This window comes from Sabethes cyaneus, chromosome 2 (assembly GCF_943734655.1).
Source record: "Sabethes cyaneus chromosome 2, idSabCyanKW18_F2, whole genome shotgun sequence".
Lineage (NCBI taxonomy): Eukaryota > Metazoa > Arthropoda > Insecta > Diptera > Culicidae > Sabethes > Sabethes cyaneus.
This window is the reverse complement of record NC_071354.1, coordinates 243,992,679-244,019,715: the sequence shown is the minus strand read 5'-3', so window position 1 is coordinate 244,019,715 and position 27,037 is coordinate 243,992,679. Positions and strand designations below refer to the sequence as shown.

General features: G+C 37.8%; 1 protein-coding gene across 1 annotated transcript in view; it reads right to left on the bottom strand.

Moving 5' to 3' along the window:
• Positions 1-27,037, bottom strand: part of LOC128738512 (uncharacterized) — a 92,107-nt gene that overhangs the window by 16,222 nt on the left and 48,848 nt on the right. Inside the window, exons 3-7 of the mRNA XM_053833712.1 lie at positions 25,756-25,826; positions 2,932-3,014; positions 2,507-2,859; positions 2,112-2,432; positions 1,756-1,995 (exon numbers count right to left, since the gene is read on the bottom strand). Of these exons, the coding sequence (XP_053689687.1) occupies positions 1,756-1,995; positions 2,112-2,432; positions 2,507-2,859; positions 2,932-3,014; positions 25,756-25,826 (1,068 nt within the window). The remainder of the gene's footprint in view (positions 1-1,755; positions 1,996-2,111; positions 2,433-2,506; positions 2,860-2,931; positions 3,015-25,755; positions 25,827-27,037) is intronic.

The following is a 27,037-nucleotide window of genomic DNA, read 5'->3' as shown; positions in this document are numbered from 1 at the left end:
AATAAAATAAAAAGAGTTATCTATGCAGAAAACGAAAAATGAGACTGGAAAAAGAAAAACGCACCTGAAAATGAAAGAAGAAATACGAAAAACGGAACAGAAAAGATAAAATTAAGACTGAAACGAGCGAAAAACGTGACAGGAAAACCGGAGAAAGAGGAAACCGCGAGCAAGTAAAAAGGAAAAACCGAAGAAAACGAGGGAAGATGAGACATAGAGAGGAAAACCGGGCAGAAAAAGAAAAAAGGAAAGAAAGAGGGGCCACAAGACTAGAAAGGCAAAACAAGACTAGAAAGAAAAAATGTAAAACGGGAGCTGAAAAGGACAGGGGAACAAAGGAAGCCAAAAATAGATTAACCGTGATAGAAAAGGAGCAACAAACGGGTATCTAATGGAGGAAAAATTGAACGAGAAGAATGAGAGTTAGAAAAAGATGAATACAGGCAGAAACAAAAACGGAAACAAGAAACGCGAAAAAATTATAAAAGAATGAATAAAAAACAAGAGGAGAAACAAGAGGAAGAACAGGTTTGAAAATTGAAACAGAAAAAACATGACTGGAAAATGTATGGAGCTTTGTGCCTAGGGGAACAAACAAGGCCTCACGTAGGACTACGAATGAAGGTACAATTCGACAATGCTTGACAATCTGTGACAAAGTGTTCAGCAGTTAATGCCCTAAAACATTCATACACATTTGTTAGATGAAGTCAAATTTAAATATCCTAAATGATATACTCTGTATATCATTTTTATCAGTTTCTTAGAGTTTGTAGTTCCAGTAAAAGTTAAACCACAATTACATATCTTCTAATGATTGGCGATGATTTCGCATTTTGACAATTCTTGCATGACTTCTAGCACTATTCAACTTGAAACTGGGCATGCAACTGACGAAGTTAGCTTACTTCAGGAGCTTGCTTATAATTACGGTTAAACCGTTTGTCGTGTAGGTTGATTTGAAATGTAATTGTCTTACAACTAATGTTTGGACAGCCAGTTAAAATATCAATTGGCTAACGTCCTCTGCATCTTACTAGTTCCTTCCGACACTCTACCGTACAGCAGCTTCCAAACTTGACAGAAATACAATACAAATACAAATACGCAAAGCAGCAAATGAAACGCCGAAAAACTATTCTCGGATAATAAGACAGTCGCTGATTTTCCATCGCTTTGAGAATTGCTGCGTCACATCACATGCACAAATATCCCTTCAGTTCTGTTTCCGTGCAAGACAAAAATTCCGAATAAATTTGTGCATTATTTTTGTCTAAGCTGGCAGAAGGAAAAGTTTTCCTTAAATGTTAAATCTTCAAACGATAAAATCGGTTGAAGAAAAGGGATGGCTTTGCACTCTGACGTGCTTCCAAAGCACAGATAACAAATTAGTATAGTTTTTTTTTGTAAAAGGAAACCACACTAAACAGATTATGTGTTTAACTATCGTCCCTGCCTGTGAAGCAAGGTAATCATGAAGAAAAATATGTGGGAATTTGCACTATCGTTAATTTTCACTATTATGTAAAATTACATAATTGCTACATCTATTATGAATCAATCAAACATTTAAATAAAATACTGTACAATAAAAATTCCAACTGGGCAATATGATACGGGAAAGCACATTCACAGCTGAGTTACGATAATATTACAAACTAGATAATGGCTTCTAACTTATGAAACACTAAAGCACACTCAAACAACACTCGAAAGCACTTCAGTACGGAGATTATTATTTACAACAACACTTACCACCGGTGGCACGTTTGCTCTTCCTCGATTTGGGTTCCGCCTTCGGTTCGGCACTGCCCTCAGCGGACGGTTCAGGTTCGGCGGTACTTTCCGGCTCCGGTTCTGAGGCGGGCTCCGGTTCCGGTTCCGACTTCGGCTCAGGTTCCGGTTCCGATTTTGGTTCTGGCTCGGCTGAGCCCTCCGGTTCCGGCTCCGGGTGAGCAGCCGGTTCGGAGGTGGGTTCTGCCGTTGCTTCCGGTTCTACATCAACGGTCGTAACGTATGTACAATTCACACACAAAAAAAATGCACGAAAGCAAAAAAGCAATACAATCAATCAAGCAATCAATCACAAACCAAAAGGGCTAAAGACTTACCCGGTTCACTTCCTGGTTCTAGTTCTGCACCCGGCTCGGGCTCAGCGCCCGGCTCTGCACCCGGTTCTGGTTCCGCACCAGGCTCGGGAACCGCTGCTGGTCCAGCAGCTGCCGCCGATCCGATTAGCGGAAAGTTTTTACACTCAGCTTTCAACTGCCTTGGGCGCCATCCTAACCCGACCCAAGAGGTGCCATTCACTTTCAAAACCACTTCAATTTCGCTGCGCTCCTTCAGCACACGCCAGTACAGGTTCAGATCCGGTGATAAAGTTTTCAGCTTGTACAGCGAGTAATCGATATCAGTGGTCTTGATTTCCGATTCTGAAAATATCAACAAACAGCAAAGATAAATGTTTGAACATTGATTGTCGAGTGGGTAAACATTTAAACCATACTTTTGCTGCAGCCCGGTCCGTACCAACCCAACCGACAGTAGCACTGCTTCCGGGGTAAGGATGTTCCACCCAAATCGACGCACGTTCCCTGCAGGCCACAGTCCTGGTTCGTAGTGCATTCGTCCCAGTACTCACACCGGTTGCCGTAGTACTTTTTCTCGCACTTGCACCGAGTGAAGAACTTTCCATGACCGGAACAGGTCTCCCGGTATTCCTTCCGTTGAACGATATCCACATCGGCGCATGACCAAAACCGGTAATTGCCGCCCCACTCGTCCGCCTGACGAGTCAACCGGATCGAACAGTCCGGACAGGTGAAATCTCTGGGCAGCGTCACCTGGTATTGTTGCGCCCTGTCAGGAACGATCAATTCGAGTTTAGTAATAGAACACACAACACATAACTTCAGCGGAATGTCAACTTACGTCACATCGTCCCTTTTCACACTGCTCGTCAGATTCAGAACGGGTTTTTCCTTCTGGTCCAATACTTCGAGAAAGAATCCACCCTGCAAAAGAAAGAAATAATACAATTGCTCAGTCTGAGTCACATAGTTTTTACAAAATAAAGAAGATAAACAACAGTAACTGCACACAAGATACTTGAAACACTATCTAATACAAACGAAATAAGATTGATTTTATGATACGATTTTATCTGTTACTCAAACTTCTCGAGTTTGAGTTTCGCCTATAAAAGAACCATCCTATATTTGACCATGACCAGTAGGATGACAAACATACAGTGGCCGCTGTACTCGTTCGTTAGTGTAAATTAAGCAAAATGTGTCTCAAAAGTGCTACCGTAGTAATCTCCTTAGTAGTTGCTGTCTCTTGCCTAGGAACCGCCGAATCCCTAAGTTGCTATTCATGCAGCGAAAGTGATTGTTTGAACAGTGCCACCATTGGACAGCTGACAGAATGTTCCGCAGTAACGGTTAACTGCTACACGCAGTTCAATGGATGTATGAAGCAGCACCGCTGAATCGAAAAAATAAGATGTCTTCTGACAAAAATAATTTGCTCCCCAGATGTTCCCATCCGGCGCGGATGTTGGCCAACGCAATTCTCGGAGCAGCTGGCGTTGTGTCCCGGAAATAATTGTGAACTCTGCGCCGAGAATTACTGCAACCTGAAGAGTACCGCAGCGCACAAGTGCACCGTTTGCTCTTCGGTAGTGGATGAGCGGTGCGTCAGTGACCCGGAGAGTCTGACCGCAGTACAGTGCGAAGCTGTTACGCTGGACGTGACCGACAATCACTGTTACTCGAGAGTAGTGAGTATTGATTTTCACATCGTTTTGCTAGGACGAACGGTTAACGATTTGTGTGAAGTTTGGAAACCAAACCCAATTTCAGTGTGAATACCAAAACGGTCTTCCGGATACTTTGCATATTAACAGTCGGATGAATCTATCCTAGAGAAGTTCAAATCCGTACAACATGCGTTCTTGGAAACTAACTTTACATTTGCAAGAACCTGGAAAATGGAGTCTTCAGGCTGAGATAATCTTAAAACAAAAGTAATCCAACAAGTGCCAGATTAATTCTGATAATTTTCAATTCAAAAATTGGATAGTTCCAATTCCAGAATGTCATGAGATTTTAATTTTAATGGACTAACACAAGCGTACCCAGACATCAACATTCGTAATTCTAAATTGAGGGAGTAAATGTGTTTTTGTGAAGAACGAACATTGAACATAATTAACATTAACTGTCCAGGTGGGACTTGAACCCACAACTCTCAATCTCGCGTCGAGTGCGATGCCACATTGAGCAATTTCAGCTCAAAACGCTGAAAAAAGGCCATTTCTGACTCGACTATTTTTGATTGGAATGAAATTTTGCTGATCTGTTGGGTACCACGCAAGAACTCATTTTCCACTAAACTAGATTTTTTTTTCGTCAAGAGTAACTTTTCAAAAGGTCGTATTTAGAAATGAGATTACGTTTTTTCAAAACATTATATCTTGAAAACTACTTTATTTAATCAAAATGACGCCAAAGGAAAAGTTGTGGGAAATTAAGTATATTTTTAGATAAAAATTACACTGAAATGAAAAAACTTTTCAAAACCATGATAAAAATTATAAAACGTTAATTATCTCAAAACTATCGCCTACGATTTGTATAATTTTTTTTAAAGATAACTTAAATTATGCCCTAAAATCTGGTGCAGAGCTATCGATGGACACGATTTCGGACTTTTTTTAAATCTTTGAAATTTGACAAGTTTTTCAAAAATATCCAGATTCTGTAGTATGTATTTGGTAAAACTCAAACAAAATCAAATTCGTAGATTTTCGCATGGAAAATAATAACGTATATATTAAACGCAAGAATAGATTTGGTTTTCATGTTTAAACTTAAAGTAAAATGCCTCAAATCAATATTTTTTTTGCTCGATTAAAAAAGTCTCTTTGTTTTTTTTTCGCCCCTCCCGAAGGTGGGACCACTGAAGGTAGTGACCCAACACCGGAAGGACAAAAACTTTATAATATATTTGTAATGGCCTTATTTCAAATTTAAAGTCTAAAAAATCAGAGGGGTTGTGTACAAGACACGACCGCATATATAAGTGACGCAGGACTACGTAAGTCTCTTTGTAGTGATAGTAGCATGTATTCATGCTTGTAATCATTCGATTCTTCATGTATACATGCTATATGCAACATATATACATGCTACATGCGTTGTATGTAACATTTATCAAAGTAGTAACATTGCATACGTTCAATTCTCAAAAGATTGTGCATTTGAAAACAATTTAACAAAATCAAGAACACAAACTATTACTTTCCTGCTACCTTACTGAAATTAAAGATTGTTTTTATTATCCATGGTTTCCCACGCTGAAAGGATTTTAGGGGAATTGTGTATAACGTGCCCCCCGTGGCCAATGTGCCCCCCCTTCGTTTTTCGCTAAACAAGCGAAATTAAAATGCAAAACCACCCAGAAACCATAGTATTTGATGGAACTAGCCTACTATGCAAGTATGACAGTTGTCACATGCTGTAAAAACAAAACAAAAATAAATTTGTTTTTGAGCAGCTTCCGATGTAACTTTTGGCGTCATTTCCATAAGCTATTTTCTTGTCAAAATCTGTAAATAACCGGTTGTTACGATTCGAATGCGTAAAGTGAACTTCAAAATGACATCCCTGCTAAAAATAACGGTATGAAACGCTTGATTTGCTTTAGCATTTAATATTTTTTCAAATAAGTAAAAGCAGGCCAATATGCCCCACTTGCGGTGGTGCAATTTGCCCCCCCTTGCAAATGTGGCTATAAACATAGGTAAACAGATCTAACTTGAAGCCAATTGCCATTATTTAATTCAATTAGTATTGTAGAGCAATCGTGGTGGGAATAATTTATTACCAACGTCCAAATTCTAGGTAATTCAACTACCCGGTATAAAACGCCACAGCTGCGGTATAATGTGCCCCATGCAGAAAAGAAAAAGTGCACAAGAAAGCCGAAACTAGGTTTATTTTTCATAAAATGACGATATTTTGCAAAACAAAGGAAATAGTTTTACTTTCTACAAAATAGAGTTGGTCTGTCAGTGGTAGAAATACTCAAATTACCGCATTGGGCATATTATACCGCAGGTGGGGCATTTTACCCCGCGCAGACGAGAAACACAACATTTAGGTGCTTTTATTAAATAATTCCTATCATGTTTATTCCACAATACTAAATGAAATAAACAATTGCAATTGGTTGTCAGCTTAAGTACCAACATATACACGTAGTTGTAACGTTAATTTGGGGAAGTATAACGGAGATATATCCATTTATTCTTAGGGGGGGCACATTATACACTTTTCCCCTACCAATTCAATCCTATTTTATCAACAGCACATCTTTTCACTACACTTCTAATGAAACAGCAAGCATGCGTATTCATACAGTGCCGTATTATAACCGAACACTACAGCTGTAGCACATTTTTCCAACACAGATATCAAATTCGCCGAGGTTTAATCGTCACACAGTAAATAATTTGCGATCTGTTGGGACAACGAACTTATGTCATTTTTTCTGGTACACTTCCCTAACACAGACATCAAATTGGACTAGGTTTAATCGCGTTCGTTAGAAATCTGTTGGCACGAGGGGGCTTTGTCACTCTCTCTGGCGTACTTCCCAAGCAAGGACATCAAAATGGTCTAGGTTGAACCGCGGTGTTAGGAAATCTTGTTGAAATGAGGAAACGTGGTCACTTGTTTTGGCTTACTTCCCAAGCACAGATATCAAATTGGTATAGGTTTAGATCATCGTAAGGAATCTTCCAACCAATCACGAAGCGAGAATTCTGGTAAAACATAGGTTCATTATTTTCAATTTTTCAATAGTTCAACATCAAGAATCTACACTTTTCTTCATTTGGGTCAATTCTTAGAAGATTTTCCGATCGATTGGTGTAAGAATATTGAAAATCGATCGGAAAACCGCTGACCTATTAGCGCTCAAAACCTTTCATTTTTCGTGACGCTCGCATTTTTTGATTTTTTGGAATGACACCCTATCTTAAAACTTGCCGTAAGACGTAGTCCTACGTCAAAATCCGATAGAGTGTCCATCGATAACTCTTCACCAGATTTTAGGACATAATTTAACCTATCTTTAAAAAAAATGAGGCAAATTGAAGGGGAAGATTTTGAGATAATTGACATTTTATGATTTTTGTCATGGGTTTAAATTTGCAATAACTTGAGAACGGCTGGGTCCAAGAAAAAAGCTCATATGACTCATATTCAAATGATGCGTAGAATTTGATTTTGTTTGAATTTTACCAAATACTGCAAAATATGGATAGTTTTGAAAAATTTTTCAAATTTCAATGATTTCAAAAAAAAATCCGAAATTGTCCGTGCATAATTTAAGCTATCTTTACGAGGGCTCTGTAGCCACAAGGTTACAGAGTCTGCCTTTACAAGCAAGTGGTCCTGGGTTTGAATCTTAGTAAAATCAGACCATTCGATATCAAGTGACTTTGGCATAGGTTTATTCTCAGGTCTCTCATTACCCTTGCTTCATGCTGAGTTCTACATAATCCCGAAGAAGCTACTTATGGTTAGTATACTGGTATGAGGACCTATTGAGGTAATGGTCTTGAACCTCATGAGGACTCACCAGTGCTAACTATAACGAGGCGAAACAGGTTTGGTATAATAGGACATGCCTCGAAGCAAGGGTAAAACCCTCATAGACATATCAATTGAATCAGTTGAAAACTGGTCAGAAACCATAAACTTAGTGTAATCTCAACATTATTTTCTTCATATTTTCATTTCAACAATGTATTTTCTCTTCAATTCTGTTTTTAAAATAAGTATTATATTATCTTACTTTTATTTAATTTGACCCATTATCTAGGCTTCACCGATATATTCTTACCAATTTTGTTCCAAATTTATCTTATATTTTAGTATGGACGGCAACACTCGCGAGTTCGATTACTTTTTGAATATTGCAAAAAATTCTGTTTAATTTGTATGAGAGCCCTCCTCCCTTCCAGAAGGGAGAGGAATCCCAATACGCCATGGAAAACATTTTTGTCTCCAGTAACCCCCAAATTCATTTGCTTGATTAATAGTCAAGTTATGAGGAAATTTTGGTTTTATTTGTATGGGAGCCCCCCTCTTAAAGAAAGAAGGGTTCTCAATCTACCATAGAAAAAATTTCTGCCTCCAAAAACCTTCACACGCCAAATTTGGTTCCATTTGCTTGATTAGTTCCCGAGCTATGAAGAAATTTGTGTTCCATTTGTATGGGAGCCCCCCCTTCTAGATGGGGGAGGGGTCTCAAACCATGCTAACAAAATTCCTCACATCAAACGCAATGTGTATGCCAAGTTTCATCAAAATCCGTCGAGCGGTTTGCGAGTCTATACCGGACACACGAACAGCATTTCATTTTTATATATAGGGGAGAGTAGTCAACAGTGAGACAACAGGAACAGTGAGACATCGGGAATAGCTTCGCCATAAAATGTACAAGATCCATGATATTTAAGCATAGCATAAGCACAAGCATAGGATACCGCCCGTGTGCTGCTACTCCGTTATTGACCAGGACCGATGAAAATTGCAAAATGATGGCTGGAAAGAGCATACTTGGGACAGCACGCTATTCCTCATTGTGCAACCTTATCAGGTCCCTGCATGCTGATCAATACCGACGCCGGCCACGTCCGAATGCGGGTCCAGGTGGGATGGAAAGGAATGTTAGTCCAATACTTGTCGCTACTAAAGACCAGGGAATCCTCTGCATCTTCACAAGTATTTCGGGAAAGGAATTGTTGTTAGTAGATGGGGGGAGTTATATGAGACTAAGTAGACTGAGTAAACGTACAAGATCCATGATATTTTCCTGCAAAGTAAAGTTTGTGAATCTATGTCACATAATACAGTTTGAGAAAAATTTATTAATTTTTAAGTATATTTTTCAACAAAAGTCGTTTTTGGGGGGGTCAAAGTAAATTTTATTGCGAACATTTTCAAGTGATTTTTAACGGCAAATCGCATAACTAATCCTAATTAAAGTTACTACATGGCATCTCATAGGAATGAGAGATAAAAATAAAAAATATAAGACCATCGAATTGTTTGCTAACACCACTATTTCACTATTTCTTATAAAACATTCCTATTGGGAACAGTGCGACAAACAGATGTGGGTAATTTCCAAAAAAAAAATTTGAATTGAATTGTAAACCAATCCATATAAATTGATTGTAAATGAGTTCTGAAGTGTAAGTTGAAGGTCAGATAACCAGGATTTGACCTTTATATGAATATAAATGTAGATGTGAGAAAAATCGGAATTTTCAATACAGCACAACAATAATGTATCCTTTATGCACAAAATAAACAGTACGACTTCTAAACTATTCTTTGTTACCAAAAAATATGGTTTAAGTTTAATTCTAATATGTGTCTCAGTATTCAATACTCGTTGTCTCACTCTTCCCACCTACTGGGGAACAGTGAGCCAAAAAGACACCTTCACATTTGCGTTTGTAACTATTTTATCTTTTAACCAAACGGGCTGAAACATTTTTTTAGACAACTAGAAGGATATACCTTTCAAATGGATTGAAGACCTCGTTGGTAACTATCACCAAAAAAATTTTAAAATTTTTGGAAAAAAAGTGTCTCACTGTAGACGTCTCTCCCCTATATATAGATATAGATATAGATATAGATATAGATATAGATATAGATATAGATATAGATATAGATATAGATATAGATATAGATATAGATATAGATATAGATATAGATATAGATATAGATATAGATATAGATATAGATATAGATATAGATATAGATATAGATATAGATATAGATATAGATATAGATATAGATATAGATATAGATATAGATATAGATATAGATATAGATATAGATATAGATATAGATATAGATATAGATATAGATATAGATATAGATATAGATATAGATATAGATATAGATATAGATATAGATATAGATATAGATATAGATATAGATATAGATATAGATATAGATATAGATATAGATATAGATATAGATATAGATATAGATATAGATATAGATATAGATATAGATATAGATATAGATATAGATATAGATATAGATATAGATATAGATATAGATATAGATATAGATATAGATATATAGATATAGATATAGATATAGATATAGATATAGATATATAGATATAGATATAGATATAGATATAGATATAGATATAGATATAGATATAGATATAGATATAGATATAGATATAGATATAGATATAGATATAGATATAGATATAGATATAGATATAGATATAGATATAGATATAGATATAGATATAGATATAGATATAGATATAGATATAGATATAGATATAGATATAGATATAGATATAGATATAGATATAGATATAGATATAGATATAGATATAGATATAGATATAGATATAGATATAGATATAGATATAGATATAGATATAGATATAGATATAGATATAGATATAGATATAGATATAGATATAGATATAGATATAGATATAGATATAGATATAGATATAGATATAGATATAGATATAGATATAGATATAGATATAGATATAGATATAGATATAGATATAGATATAGATATAGATATAGATATAGATATAGATATAGATATAGATATAGATATAGATATAGATATAGATATAGATATAGATATAGATATAGATATAGATATAGATATAGATATAGATATAGATATAGATATAGATATAGATATAGATATAGATATAGATATAGATATAGATATAGATATAGATATAGATATAGATATAGATATAGATATAGATATAGATATAGATATAGATATAGATATAGATATAGATATAGATATAGATATAGATATAGATATAGATATAGATATAGATATAGATATAGATATAGATATAGATATAGATATAGATATAGATATAGATATAGATATAGATATAGATATAGATATAGATATAGATATAGATATAGATATAGATATAGATATAGATATAGATATAGATATAGATATAGATATAGATATAGATATAGATATAGATATAGATATAGATATAGATATAGATATAGATATAGATATAGATATAGATATAGATATAGATATAGATATAGATATAGATATAGATATAGATATAGATATAGATATAGATATAGATATAGATATAGATATAGATATAGATATAGATATAGATATAGATATAGATATAGATATAGATATAGATATAGATATAGATATAGATATAGATATAGATATAGATATAGATATAGATATAGATATAGATATAGATATAGATATAGATATAGATATAGATATAGATATAGATATAGATATAGATATAGATATAGATATAGATATAGATATAGATATAGATATAGATATAGATATAGATATAGATATAGATATAGATATAGATATAGATATAGATATAGATATAGATATAGATATAGATATAGATATAGATATAGATATAGATATAGATATAGATATAGATATAGATATAGATATAGATATAGATATAGATATAGATATAGATATAGATATAGATATAGATATAGATATAGATATAGATATAGATATAGATATAGATATAGATATAGATATAGATATAGATATAGATATAGATATAGATATAGATATAGATATAGATATAGATATAGATATAGATATAGATATAGATATAGATATAGATATAGATATAGATATAGATATAGATATAGATATAGATATAGATATAGATATAGATATAGATATAGATATAGATATAGATATAGATATAGATATAGATATAGATATAGATATAGATATAGATATAGATATAGATATAGATATAGATATAGATATAGATATAGATATAGATATAGATATAGATATAGATATAGATATAGATATAGATATAGATATAGATATAGATATAGATATAGATATAGATATAGATATAGATATAGATATAGATATAGATATAGATATAGATATAGATATAGATATAGATATAGATATAGATATAGATATAGATATAGATATAGATATAGATATAGATATAGATATAGATATAGATATAGATATAGATATAGATATAGATAGATACGCCCTTATGAAATGTTACTCTTGACGAAAAAAATCAAATCTAGTGGAAAATGAGTTCTTACTTTTCCTCCTTTTCTGGAATGTACTGTTGTCTTTTCTGTTTTAGCCCGTTTGTTTTCCGTTTGAATTTTTTTCTTCATTTTCCTTTTTTTTCTCGTGTCTCAATTTTCCTGCACCCGTATTTTCTTCCTTTCTTTCCCGTTTTCTTCTTTTTTTTGTTTTTTTCTCCTTTTCTGTCCTGTTTATTCTCATTTTCCTTATCGGTTTTCCTTCCTTTCACTTATTTTTCTTCTTTACTCTTTCGTTCACCCTCCTTTTTGGTGCAGTGTCTTCTTTTTGTGCTTCGTTTTTCCTTATTCTCACTTCCGTTTTTTTTTCTTTTCCACTTTTTTCTACTTTGATCCTTCCTATTTTTCATGATTCCGTTTTTCTTTTTTACGTACCAGTTTTTCTTCTGTTTCGTGCCAATTTTTTTTTATTAGAGTGGTTTTAACCCAAAGGGTCATTTACCACTACCAGTTTTTTCTTCGCTCTTCCTCTCGCGTTTTTCCTCTTGCTGTATCCTATTTGTCCAGTTTTTGTTACGTTGACCTTTGTCACAATCTTGAGTTCTGCAAGTTTCTGGGGAGTTCATGGATGTTTTAGTACAAATACAAATTTTCCTCACAGTAAAGTAGTGAGGGGTCTGAGACCCTCATTAAAAAAATTCCTGCCTCAAAAACCCCCCACATGCTAAATTTGGTCCCATTTGCTTGATTAGTTCTCGAGTTATGAGGAAATTTGTATTTCATTTGTATAGGAGCCCCCCCTCCTAAAGTGGGGAATCACCATAGAAAAAATTCTTGTCTCCAAAAATTCCCACATGTAAAATTTTGTTCCATTTGCTTGATTAGTTCTCGAGTTATGCAGAAATTTGTTTTTCATTTGTATGGGAGGCCTCCCTCTTAGTGGGAGGAGAGGTCTCTAACCATCTTAAGAACCTTTCCCGGCCCTAAAGCCCCCTACATGCAAATTTTCACGCTGATCGGTTCAGTAGTTTTCGATTCTATAAGGAACATACGGAGAGACAGACAGAAATCCATTTTTATAGGTATAGATTATTTTCCATAAGGAAACCTTCCAAAATAGAGTTAAAATTGAAAGAATTTTTTTTGCCGATTTTCGGAAATTACATTACTTATACCTTCACTTTTGTTTCGTACCAGAAGCACTAACACTCCGAAAACTCTTTTTTCGAGTTCTTTAGGTTTTTAAACCTACAGATAATTGATTTTGTACAAAAAGTTTTTACTCAGTTTTAACAATTTTTTTGACCCCCGATTTTCAGAGCCAATTTTGAAGGACGGAGGAACAAAAACTTTAAAAATAATTTGCATTGGCCTAAATATTCAGGAAATAACTGGGCTGTCGACCATAACACCGGAACAACAAAATAGTGTTATTTTATTAAAAATGAGAAATGTACGAACAAGAAATATATTTCACAAGATTTCCATGTGACAGAACATGATTTTCCAACTTTTCTTTGAATCACGTAACTTAAAATTGGACTAAAAATGGGAAATGAATATAAATGAGCTCTGAACTAGCAGTTGAACTTAAAGTAGGAATTGAAATTGCACTTGAAATTATATTTTGTATTGGACTTGAAACTATACCTGAAATTGGACTTGACATCTGTGTTGAAATTGGGCATGAAATTAATTAGAATTAAATTTGGACTGGAAATTAAGCTCAAATTAGGTTAAATTTACAACTGAACTTGAAATTGGACCTGTCAGTTTAAAATAAAAACTGCGGAATCCTGGGTACTTTTTGTTTGAGGGACTTCTTGGTTGAATAAGGAATAAGGGAGCAGATGAATCCTATTTGCCGAGGCTATTTTTTTGAAAAGGTAGTAAGTGTCCGATACGAATAGTCGACAAATGATTTATTCCAGTAACTAGATGAACTCTACACCACCGCCACACCCTTCTATTAGCCTGTCTAACATCTAGTTTTATTTGCGCTCTTACAATTTTACCGTTCCACACACTCACTTAGCGACAATATTGTTTCTCTTTTTTTCCGCTGCAGAAATTCTCAAGAAATTGAGGCTAATAGTAGTGAAGACACTCGAAATATGCTATTTTGTGGACTAAATGGACAAAAATAAGGATTAAAAAGTGACCAAGCAGATGAAAATAGTAATCAAACTATCCTAATTTTGAATTGCGATGAACAAACCAATGAATAAAATAGTTTGCTTTGCTTTTCTTATGGGAGCCTTATGAGAGAAGTAAAGCAAACTGTTTTATTCATACGGACTAATGTCTTAAAAGATGGAATAATTTTAATAATTTTACATTAAATAAACAGATTATAAATTAAATACATGTTAAGGCTAAACATAGCCCAGTTAGCACCAACTCGTATATCAATGTACAAAAATTATCGTAAATATCTCCAAACAAATTTGAAATCGTAACTAAAGCTGGATAAAGTGGAAGCAAGTTGATTTTCTATCGTATATAATGATAATAACTGACATACATACGATTTTAAGCACAAAATCGTATAGTAGTACGGAGCGACTCGCGCTTAATCCGATATTATCGTATATAAATACTTATATAGTCGTAGCGTTTAAAATTATTCGTAATCACGTATATTGCCTCCAATATAGTACGGATATGCCAATTTTGTGCATCAAATACGATTTATTACAATGTATATCTGTACGTAATGCTGATTTTTATCTTTTTAATCCATATGAAAATGCTAACTGGGAGACTTTTGCTAATTTCTTTTCAAATGAGAATTTATTTTTAGTCTTTAGAAATTCTTCGTAAGCAATCGAAATTTTATTTTTCTCTCTGCTTTCTGATACCAAACATTAGAACTTTGGCACAAATAATCGCAAAGTCAAAGCCAGTTATATTAATATTCGTAAATATTATCTCTTTATTACTATTTTGAATCAGTTTTTGACCGGACTATTTGTTGAGATCTCGTAAAATTTGTTTTGATTAAGCCAGGGATGGTCCGATCGCTTTGACTCAATTTGAATTCATTTGACAGTACCGTCATAGGCGAGTAAAATTCGACAAAGTTATATATGGGGTATTTGTAGAGCTAGTCATCTACAATTTTGCTTAATAAAGTTTTATGGTATCTTTTGTAGTTACGGTGCTACAGTGCTAGTACGTCATTAGTAACTTAATGAACGTTCACTTAATTACTAATAAGGTACTTGCATTGTAGCACCGTAACTACAAAAGATATAGCAAAACTTTATTCAGCAAAATTGTAGATAATAACTAGTTCAACACATGTCCCATATGTTATGTCGAATTTTACTTGCCTAAGACGGTAGTGTTAAATAAATCAAAATTGAGTCAAAGTGATCGGGCCATCCCTGGATTAAGCTATACAATAAATAAACGTAACGTATGTTCCTTCATAACTCGGGAACGCCCGGACGATTTTCCACCAAAAGAGTTTTGATATAGGGGGGCGGGGGGTCTCTGTCAAGGGTAGGAGGTCCATACAAGAACGAAAAACCGGTTTTGTTTCTTGCATTATGAGAATTTTATTTTTTAATTTTAAAGGGCCTCGAATAAAATCGGGAAGCCAGCTATTTGTTATTAAATGTTTGATAAAGTAAAACGTATGATCGTTAATCATTTTTATGTGAATTAGAATGCGCTCCACTGACGCTAATGGAAGCTAGTATTGAAAGGAAAAGGGAGCCAGTTCACTTGACTTGTATGATTCATCGTCGAATGACGACTTTTAATTGACGGTGACGTTTGAACAGTATAATTCGAAAACAACTATTGAATCTATAACCAGAAATCGTAACAGGAAATCCGCATTAGGTTTCGTACTTATCAATTTCATATTGGAATTGCAGTATGAAATAGAATATGTCAAAGAGAATTGAACGATAAATTGTTTTACATTTGTGCACATTATCATCTAGACACAACTTAGGTCTGTAATTTGTAAAGCAGTGCAGATTATTACTCAACTTTAGTACTTACATGTTGTTATGTAATGTGAAATATATATTTTACGTGTGAATCTGTTATCTTATCGTGAAACTAAATTGTTTACCAAGGCCACTTCTTTTAAGCAGTTTGATTTTATTTTACAAACAACCCTTCTGCCTTTTCCTAGCCAAGCATAGTCACGTTGTTTCAATTTTGATTCATTTGGCCTCAGCCAGAACAGAATTTGAAGAAGTTATGCATGGGAACTTTGCAGAACTACACAATTGCTGAATAAAGCTTTGCTGTATCTTTTGTACGTTTTGCGTTGGTTAGCAATGGGGTAGGAGTATTGTAGCACCGTAAATACAACATATACAGCAATACTTTATTCGGCAATATTGTAGATAATAACTAGCTCTACAAATTCCCCATGCATAACTTTTTCATATTGTACTGCGCTGAGGCAGTACAGTTAAATGAATCAAATTTTAATCAAAGTGATCGTCCCATACCTGCTTCTCCCTAGTTTCGTTTCCTGGTTCGTGTATTTTTGCTTTCCGATGTTTTTTTCACTTCTGTTATTTTACTTTTATCAAATGGAACCCTGTAATCGCAACCGCATCCGCAAAGATTCGTCGATTTCGTCTCGGCTCCAGGAACACATAGTTAGTACATTTTTCCAGCATAATCTTCATCGTCGGAACAATTGGAGATCACCCAACCACATGGAATCACAACTTTTCAGACATTATCGACCCTAGAACCAATCGGGGCGCTAACATTGATTCGGACCACTAATGTTGATAACCCCAAAAACATTCAGTTCAGTGGGAAACCGGCTTCATGGAGGGTCGGTCTATAACGGACCAAATCTTTATAAATCGGAGTTCCCACGCATCATCTATTCATGAATTTTAAAGCCGCACATGATAATATAAATCGACAAGGGCTATGGAAAATCGTGAGCGAAAGGCAATCGAGAGGTTAACAAACATCAGTCTGTACTTTGGACCAAAGCATTGTTGCTGGAACCGAATCAAAATTGAATCAAAGTGATCGTGCCATACCTGCTTCTAGCTTTTGCCCATGACTATCTCTTGGATTTGTTTATAGAAATTACTGGGGAATACATTTAAGCACTTCCGTGTACAAATACGGGTTAACTTACGGTCGCAATCTGCATAGTTTTTCGAGAAAAGGAGAAATTTGAAATTTCTTATATTTTTTTTTAATATGACCGTTATGCCTTCCTTTGTTCCCGTCCCCGGATGATTTTGGCATTCGACAAATTCTTGTGTGTTGCATAGCATCTTTCATTCCGAGTTCAAAAATCGCTATTCATACAAATAAACCGTGTAAAAAAGACTTGAGCGTGTTTGTAACATGGAACTCTATAATCGTAACGTTACTAAATATGCTTGATAACATAGCATAAAATAGCATATGAAATTGTACAAATTGTGGACGATTATATAATAGCATTATATAGAGAGTGAATAGAAACGTTGCGAAAACAGCAAAGGTCCTAAGATGCTGCCTTAAGGAACTTCTAAACCATTTTGAAACCACCTTGAATGAAATTATTTCTAGTAGATCTCGATTAACCTACTTATTTTTTTTTTTTTGCTCAGATTGGCAGCGTCACCGAACGGGGTTGTGTCCAATCGCAGTCCGATCTGGACGCCTGCGATGGGTCACTGTGCGAAACGTGCAGTGGCGATAACTGCAACATCGACGAGTTCCCCAGCGAGCGGCAGAAATGTGTCAAGTGTAGTGGCGCTGAATGCAGCGCAGCAACGGAAGCCAGCTACTGTGACGACCCGTTCGAAAGTTGCGTGAGCGTCCGACGCAGTGACGGTGAGATTGCGATGAAGTTGTTTAATAAAAATTTAAACAACTTTTTTGGTTTTAGGAACCATTGTAAAAAACTGTGAGAGTTCGTTAGCCGAAAGCGATAGAACGTTTTGCCAGTCAAATCCAGCCAGCTGCTCTCGCTGTTCCAACAATGAATGTAACAAGGGTGAAATCGATTTCAGCGCAAGCCACCGGTGTTACACCTGCCAAGGAACGGATTGTCTTAAATCGTCGGTGGAAATTGAGACCTGCCCCAACGTTGATGATATTTGCGTCACTCTGTTTGACGAATGTAAGCTTTTCGTTAACGCTGGGTTTTAAACTTTCCTAATACAAATCATCTATCGTCTTCTACAGTCAATCCAGTTCGACGAGGTTGTAAATCGGCGCTAAGTCGTCAAGAAAAAGACATCTGCGATGATCCGGATAACGTCAACTGCGACCCGTGCAGTTCCGATTCGTGCAATTTAAACAGCCGAGAAGACCACCAGTGTTACTATTGTTCATCGGTAACCGACAGTCAGTGCATTGCAGCTCCGCACTCGGTTGTGCGCTGTCCGGCACCGACCACTGAAGTTAGCGCGGAAGCTCAATGTTACACGAGAGTCGTAAGTTTTCGCTGCGTGGCTCATTGAAAACATTGAGCATAGTTTTTTTTTGTCACCCCAATAGATCGGAATGGTTACCGAACGAGGTTGTCTCGGAACGCCCGCAACTGACGCTGAATGCAAATCTTCCGAGAACTGTCAAATGTGCGCTATCGAGGACGGAGAAGCCTGCAATAAGGGACTGTTTCCGCTGGAACGAATCAAGTGCGTAGTTGGTATGGTTTCTAATCAATATTGTCCGGATCCACGGGATAGTTGTGTGCAAATTATGCAGGGCAGTAAGTGGGAGTTAATACGGTTAATCTTTGTGACATTTTTTTTGTAAATTTTTGACTTATTTTAGCTACTCGAACCAGAAAGTGCCGTTCATCGATGAGTGCTACCGAAGTGGCCTTCTGTCAAGCAAACAGCAATAAGTGTGATTTCTGTACCGGCGATAACTGTAACCAACAGGATAGAACATTCAACTATGTGGACTGTGTGTAAGTAATCTGTGGATTGGCATTTCAATTGTTGATCTTAATTTGTTTTACTCGAAATTTTCAGATCTTGTTCGTCAAGCACCGACAAGCATTGCACGGGCGAATCATCTTCCGGGATAACCAGCATGGAACATTGCTCCACTTGTGCTGTCGTCTACACAGCAAGTTCCGGAACTGTACGGCGTGGTTGTTTGACCTCCCTGAGTGCACAAGAACAGCAGCAGTGTTCCACCGAATTGGGATGCAGCACTTGTACCACCAATCGATGCAATCTAGCTGTTTACCCAGCAGATCGTCTCTCCTGCTACAGCTGCTTGGAGGGATCCTGTTTTTCTCATGATTCGATCAAACTAGAATATTGTCCAACCTACCAGCAAGGTGACACTTGTATTGTTCAAACCGATTCATCCGGGAAGCTGATTCGAATGGGATGCAAAAGTTCACTCAATACTGACCAAGCAACGAGTTGCAATGCAAATACCCAACTTTGCAGAACATGTACCGGGGCAGGATGCAATAAACCTTCCAGCATTTTGCCCAGTGCCAGTTGCGTACAGTGCAGCAGTGCACATGATCCGGATTGCATTGCCAAAGCATCCAAGTTCGATGCGGAACCTTGTAGTGATCCTACGAATACTCAGTGCTACACACGGCTTCTACCAGGCATGGTAACCGAACGAGGATGCGCCAGTGATCTAGACTCTACAGCCAAGACTCAGTGTGCGAGTGGAACTGATTGCAATTTGTGTTCCTCACCTGACGGAAAATGCAACTCTGTGGAACCTTCCTGGAGTGTCTCTTGCTATACTTGCTTTGAAGGATCCTGTTTTTCTCATGATTCAATTGAACTGAAACACTGTTCAGCAACAACTCAGCAAGGCGAAAGCTGTATCGTTCAAATGGATTCCGAAGGGAAATTGGTTCGAATGGGGTGCAAAAGTGCACTCAGTTCTAGTCAGGCAGCGACCTGCACTGCAAACTCCGAACTTTGCAAGACATGTACCGAAACACGCTGCAATAAACCTGCCCAATTTTTGCCCGCTGCCAGTTGCGTTCAGTGCAGCAGTGCACACGATCCAAATTGCGCTGGCCGGGTATCCAAACTTGATGCGGAACCTTGCAATGATCCGTTGAACACTCAGTGCTTCACGCTGCTTCTACCGGGCATGATAGTCGAAAGAGGATGCGCCAGTGATTTGGAACCTTCCACGAAGGCTCAATGCGTGCAAGGCACTGACTGTAATCTGTGTTCCTCGCCTGACGGAAAATGTAACTCCGAGCAGCCGGTCTGGAAGAATCGCCTCTCCTGTCACACTTGCATGGAAGGATCCTGTTTTTCTCACGATTCAATCAAACTCGCACACTGTTCATCGACTGAGCAAAGCGAAAGCTGTTTCGTTCAGCTTGACTCATCCGGAAAGCTGCTTCTAATGGGGTGCAAAAGCACACTCAGTTCGAGCCAAGCGGCGACTTGCAATGCCAACTCCCAGCTTTGTCCAACATGTTCCGAGACCGGATGCAATCAACCATCCAAATATTTGCCCAGCGCCAGCTGCGTACAGTGCAGCAGTGCACATGATCCAGATTGCATTGGAAAAGCATCCAAATTTGATGCGGAACCCTGCAACGATCCGGCAAACTCTCAATGCTACTCACGACTTCTATCAAGCGCTGTGACTGAGCGAGGATGCGCCAGTGATTTGGACTCGCAGGCCAACGCTCTCTGCGTCCGCGGCACTGACTGCAGTTTGTGCTCCTCAACCAGCGGAACATGTAATTCCTTAGAATATCCCACGGGCTGGAGGAGATGTTTCCAATGTGATTCGGCGGTGGATGCGACCTGCAAAAACGCTCAATCCGGCGTGGCCCCGTACTGTGCTACTTACAGCAGCGACAGCCAGTGCAGCACGATCGTACAACAAGACGGGCGCACCGTACGGAAATGCGCTGCTGCCGGCAGTCAGGAGTGTACCGGTTCGGCAAAATGTAATTTATGCACGACGAATGGTTGTAACAATCGAGCCTCTACGGACCCCACCATCACCACTTCCACGGAGCAACCCACAACCACACCAGCTCCGGCCGGTCGTCCAATTGTTGCTGATTTACTATTAGCAGCTCTTCTCTCGATTACGATTGTACTAAGTATTCGACGCAATCCGTTGGGGTGCTGAAATAAATCTATTTAAAATCGAACGAAAAATGTTGCAATAAGTAGAAATAAATTTATTCTTATTCTAGAATAATATTCTTATTAACAGCCTAAAAAAAGCGCTCCACCGAGATATATCACAAATGTCAAATTGAACGGGCCAACTGTGAAGGATGTCGCCATTTTCGTTTATTTATTTCTAAACTCCAAAATTACTGAACCGATCAGCGTGAAAATAGGTTTTTGAAAGCATTCGGGCACGGGGAGTGTTTCTGTGATAGCAAGTTTTGCTTTATGTCAGCAGTGGAGTTCGGTACGGTACGACCATAGATGAATTGAATGGTTCGGTACGACCATTGATAAGTAATGAGGGTCGGTACGTTCATTGGTGATTCTAATATATGGTTCGGTACGACCATAGATGATTTAAATGATTCGGTAGAATCATTGTCGATTGAAGTTTATGGTTCGGTACGACCATACATGATGAAAATGGTTTGGTACGACCCTTTATAAGTAAAATGATGTGAAGTTGCTAGAGACGACCATTGAAAATGGTTTTGTACGATCATTGTTGAAAAGATGGTCTTATTCGGTGTGAACTAAATATTATATTACGTACAAAAGTAGTTGTACAGGTTTAAGCCATTGATGTATTTGGATTTTTAGCAGATAATATGGTTGATCCATCCGTATCCTGCGGGTCCAAAAAGACACAATATTTCACGCTTTAACTTTTTCACTTGACAAACTAGAATTAATGGTAGTTTTGCCAGGTACATCATGGTGTCGATTTAAAACGAACTTCGACATTGCTAAGGATTTCAACAATGCAAGTGCCGGTGATTGCGCCAAACTATTGTACCTTTTCCGATCAGCTCAGGGATTTACCTTCGCCACAAACTATCCCAATTTTGTCAAAAAGAACCATCTTCAGGATTTCGTTAACCTGGGAGGTACTAGTTGACTGTATGACCAAATGTATTGGCTATTCCTAAATAAATATAATAAATGGCAAAATCGTCAATAAAAATTGTTTTGAAGCGTGCTAGTTAGACATCTTTTTTTAATCATATTTTATCTTGTGAAAAGAGGAGAGATTGATAGTTCTCATATACCAATATACCAGTTATCTGCACTAGCGTGCCCAGGCTGAGGCACATGCTCCATCTTCTTTTGAAACACGGCTCTTTGGTTTATAGCTTCTGTCGACTACCGCAAACGCGCACATAGCACTATGCTTAATTTACTCTGTAGACCTATCTGGGGACAGAGTGCATACCTGCCAGGGGAATAGAAGAAGAAATTCCATGTTCCATTCATTGCGCCTTGATAAGTTGATAACCATTGATTTCAAACTCAATTTCAAGTCCAATTTGAATCCCATTTCAAGTCCAATTTTATGTGCAATTTTGTAGGGATTATACCAAGTGATTAACAATATCTCATTGAGTAAAAGAAATGCATATATTAAATTTGAAGTTCTAACTTTTGTAATTTTGTAATTCCTGACCTGAACTGCAATGCTTATAGTGCTTTGAGTTACAGAATATTGCTGCTTCTGGCAGGTTATAGTCACCTAAATTTCATTGGGAAATTTTTTCCAAGAATCAATGTACCTATAATTTTTCGATTCTTCTTTTCAACCTTCTACTACCGTTGACGCTTTTGAAAAACCCTTTGTTTGTTTGTCCTACGTTCAAGAGTTGATGATCGTTTTAAACAAACGTGAGAACATTTCTCTCCGGGAAAATAACATGTGCATTAAAAAACTGAACTGATTTTAACGATTTTTCATACGATTATCCTGCCATCTGGTGGTGAACCCACCACTGCATCGCGAATCGTAGTAACCCTGTTGTGTAAGGAAAAAATTGACAATGTTGATTTGCAGAAGCTCTGGTGAAAACAGTCAAGCAACTACGCTTGGTACTTTGTCAGTACTGCGAGCTCCACTCCGGAGCAAAGAATTCGAACGTCGTGAGGTGTTTCGTGTACGCCGGAAAGAGAGAATGGCGAGAGCGTTGAATGCAAGCATGAATTCGATGCTGCGCGACCGTCAAAGCAGGCGAGAAAGACCGAGACCTAGGTGGCCCCATCGTTCGGCGTCTTGGGTCGGGAGTTTGGAGCTACTAACCAATCTGATGCAGAAGTACCTGGCTATCGTGGTCAGCCAGTATCTGTTGAAAGAATGAATTCCACGGATAGGAAAACGATCTTATAATCCGAATCACTTCTCTCATCGCTTTTCTAGTAAAAGCGATGTATTAGTAAGAACAAAGCCGAAATGCTCTTGCTCTTCGTGATAATATATTTTCGTAAGCATCCCAACAATCCCGTAAGCAGCATCATTTTTTTAAGTTTTGTAAACGTTGCTCAGATGTAATATTTTATACGAGTTTTTCAAATTCATGTTGCAGTCTTTTATAACTGAAATTTGTCCATTCCGATTTCAAAATAAGACGTAACATAATGAACTTGACTAGACTGCAAGTCAAGCACAATCCTTGTCTTAAAGTTTGCGACGTCCCACTTTAATCAGAAAATACAGTAGAGTAGAGTAGAGTAGAGTAGAGTAGAGTAGAGTAGAGTAGAGTAGAGTAGAGTAGAGTAGAGTAGAGTAGAGTAGAGTAGAGTAGAGTAGAGTAGAGTAGAGTAGAGTAGAGTAGAGTAGAGTAGAGTAGAGTAGAGTAGAGTAGAGTAGAGTAGAGTAGAGTAGAGTAGAGTAGAGTAGAGTAGAGTAGAGTAGAGTAGAGTAGAGTAGAGTAGAGTAGAGTAGAGTAGAGTAGAGTAGAGTAGAGTAGAGTAGAGTAGAGTAGAGTAGAGTAGAGTAGAGTAGAGTAGAGTAGAGTAGAGTAGAGTAGAGTAGAGTAGAGTAGAGTAGAGTAGAGTAGAGTAGAGTAGAGTAGAGTAGAGTAGAATAGAGTAGAGTAGAGTAGAGTAGAGTAGAGTAGAGTAGAGTAGAGTAGAGTAGAGTAGAGTAGAGTAGAGTAATGTCTGTCTGTCTGTCTGTCTGTCTGTCTGTCTGTCTGTCTGTCTGTCTGTCTGTCTGTCTGTCTGTCTGTCTGTCTGTCTGTCTGTCTGTCTGTCTGTCTGTCTGTCTGTCTGTCTGTCTGTCTGTCTGTCTGTCTGTCTGTCTGTCTGTCTGTCTGTCTGTCTGTCTGTCTGTCTGTCTGTCTGTCTGTCTGTCTGTCTGTCTGTCTGTCTGTCTGTCTGTCTGTCTGTCTGTCTGTCTGTCTGTCTGTCTGTCTGTCTGTCTGTCTGTCTGTCTGTCTGTCTGTCTGTCTGTCTGTCTGTCTGTCTGTCTGTCTGTCTGTCTGTCTGTCTGTCTGTCTGTCTGTCTGTCTGTCTGTCTGTCTGTCTGTCTGTCTGTCTGTCTGTCTGTCTGTCTGTCTGTCTGTCTGTCTGTCTGTCTGTCTGTCTGTCTGTCTGTCTGTCTGTCTGTCTGTCTGTCTGTCTGTCTGTCTGTCTGTCTGTCTGTCTGTCTGTCTGTCTGTCTGTCTGTCTGTCTGTCTGTCTGTCTGTCTGTCTGTCTGTCTGTCTGTCTGTCTGTCTGTCTGTCTGTCTGTCTGTCTGTCTGTCTGTCTGTCTGTCTGTCTGTCTGTCTGTCTGTCTGTCTGTCTGTCTGTCTGTCTGTCTGTCTGTCTGTCTGTCTGTCTGTCTGTCTGTCTGTCTGTCTGTCTGTCTGTCTGTCTGTCTGTCTGTCTGTCTGTCTGTCTGTCTGTCTGTCTGTCTGTCTGTCTGTCTGTCTGTCTGTCTGTCTGTCTGTCTGTCTGTCTGTCTGTCTGTCTGTCTGTCTGTCTGTCTGTCTGTCTGTCTGTCTGTCTGTCTGTCTGTCTGTCTGTCTGTCTGTCTGTCTGTCTGTCTGTCTGTCTGTCTGTCTGTCTGTCTGTCTGTCTGTCTGTCTGTCTGTCTGTCTGTCTGTCTGTCTGTCTGTCTGTCTGATTCATTGCCGTATAGCTCCGTATCGATGAGCAATGTTTAGCCTCCATTAAACCGAAATATTTTTTCTTCGTTTTTAGCATACAAATTTAGACCAAATGTTTGAAAAAGTCGTTAATGTAAAATTTATAATGCATATTGAGGCACCAGTTTTCGACCCCCATGATCCAGTTTTCGCTATTCCTCTGCACCAGTTTTCGCCACACAACCTAAAACAGTTTTCGCCCCAAAACAGCCTCAAATCTACCAGCCCTTATCGAAAATACGATGAACGACTACCTTGGTAGGCCCGTGTCGTACCTCGAAGATGAACATAACTGGGACGCTTATTTATGAGTAAATATACAAGTAACGCCCTGCCATTTTGGACTCCAACCCAACCAGTTTATTAAATTGACTCAAAAAACAAAAACTTAAGTTATTAAATTTCCCAGCTGTGAATGGGGCCGCCCCTTTTCAAATTACAATCACCACCAAGCAGAGACGTCAGTGTCACATTGCATAACATTTATCACGAACCCAGTTCGTGTGTTGCCGCACCAACAAATGAAAAGTATTTATTCGATCAACGATAAGTTGCACTTATAAACCACCAAACAACAGACTTACCCGGTGTGGATAAGCGAGATGCCACGAAATGTTGAAAGTGCTTCCGGCCAGGAATGACGTTTTCAATGAACCTGAAAAAGAATGAAAAAAAAAACAACAAAACAAATGAATGGCTGGTATGGAAACAATTGCACTCGATCTTCTCATAAAAGCCGCTGCGCTGTCGGCTCCATCATGCTTAGCGTTTGCTACCCGTAGAAATGATTCATATCTGAATCTGGTTAAAACGAAACGACGCCAATAGGAGCGGACCACCCGTTTAATTATATTCCAACACCGACATGTGACGCCTATTTAACATCCATCGAGCCTTATGCGTAAACAATACGCCTCTACATATAAATCACGGCGGTAGATTCAATTAAATGCAGCCAATTTGGCTGAACGGCAAACGATTACTTAATACCAGATTAAATATTTACACGACGAACAGAACCAAGCCCTTCAAAGTTTCATAAGACTAATGAGCCAAGAAGAGTAGAAATAATAAACACAACAAACCAAGGCAATCAGCAGCAGTGACTAATAACAGGAACAACCGATCACTTCAATCTAGAATCAAGGTCGAACGAACAATAAGATTCGCACCACGCGGTCTCGATCGAGTGCTCGTCATACGCATTAATAAACACCACCACCCGATCGACACCGCACAACAGACCGCCAAAGAGAGCAAAACCGTTGTTAACCGCCGCATTCCTTCCCCGCCGCATTCCTTCCCCCTCGGTTGCTCGAATCCTCATTCATTCATCCAACCTGAGGTTCACAGAACCTGATTCCGTTCTAGTTCCGATAGTCTCTGCCGATGAATGCCGGCGTTATGCCGACTGATTAGCGATGGGGTCAATTCAATAAATACACTTCAAGGACCACTTACCGGGAATCGCGATTGTATACTGTTCGTAAATCTTCCTTCCTTCCCCACCGCCCGTTGACGGACGATTTCCGTTTCGCTCTCCGCGGTAATCATTGCGATTATAATTGAGGGTTGTCACGTTAATTTCAACCTTCAATCATTCTATCTCCAGCCAGCCAGCCAGCCACCGGTCCAGTCCGGTCAGCCGACTCGGGCCTATTGAAAGTGTAACAAATAACGAGCGTTCGACGACATTGAACTTTATTTTGCACGTGCGCTATCACGTAACAACAACATCTCGGATTTGTATTTCTCTTGCATTATTTATGTTTGCCATCCAGCTATGAGTTGGGCTTTGTTGAGTGGCGTTTTTATACTGCCCACAGCAGCGTATTCCAAGCTTCAGCCAACGCGTTCTGACGGTAG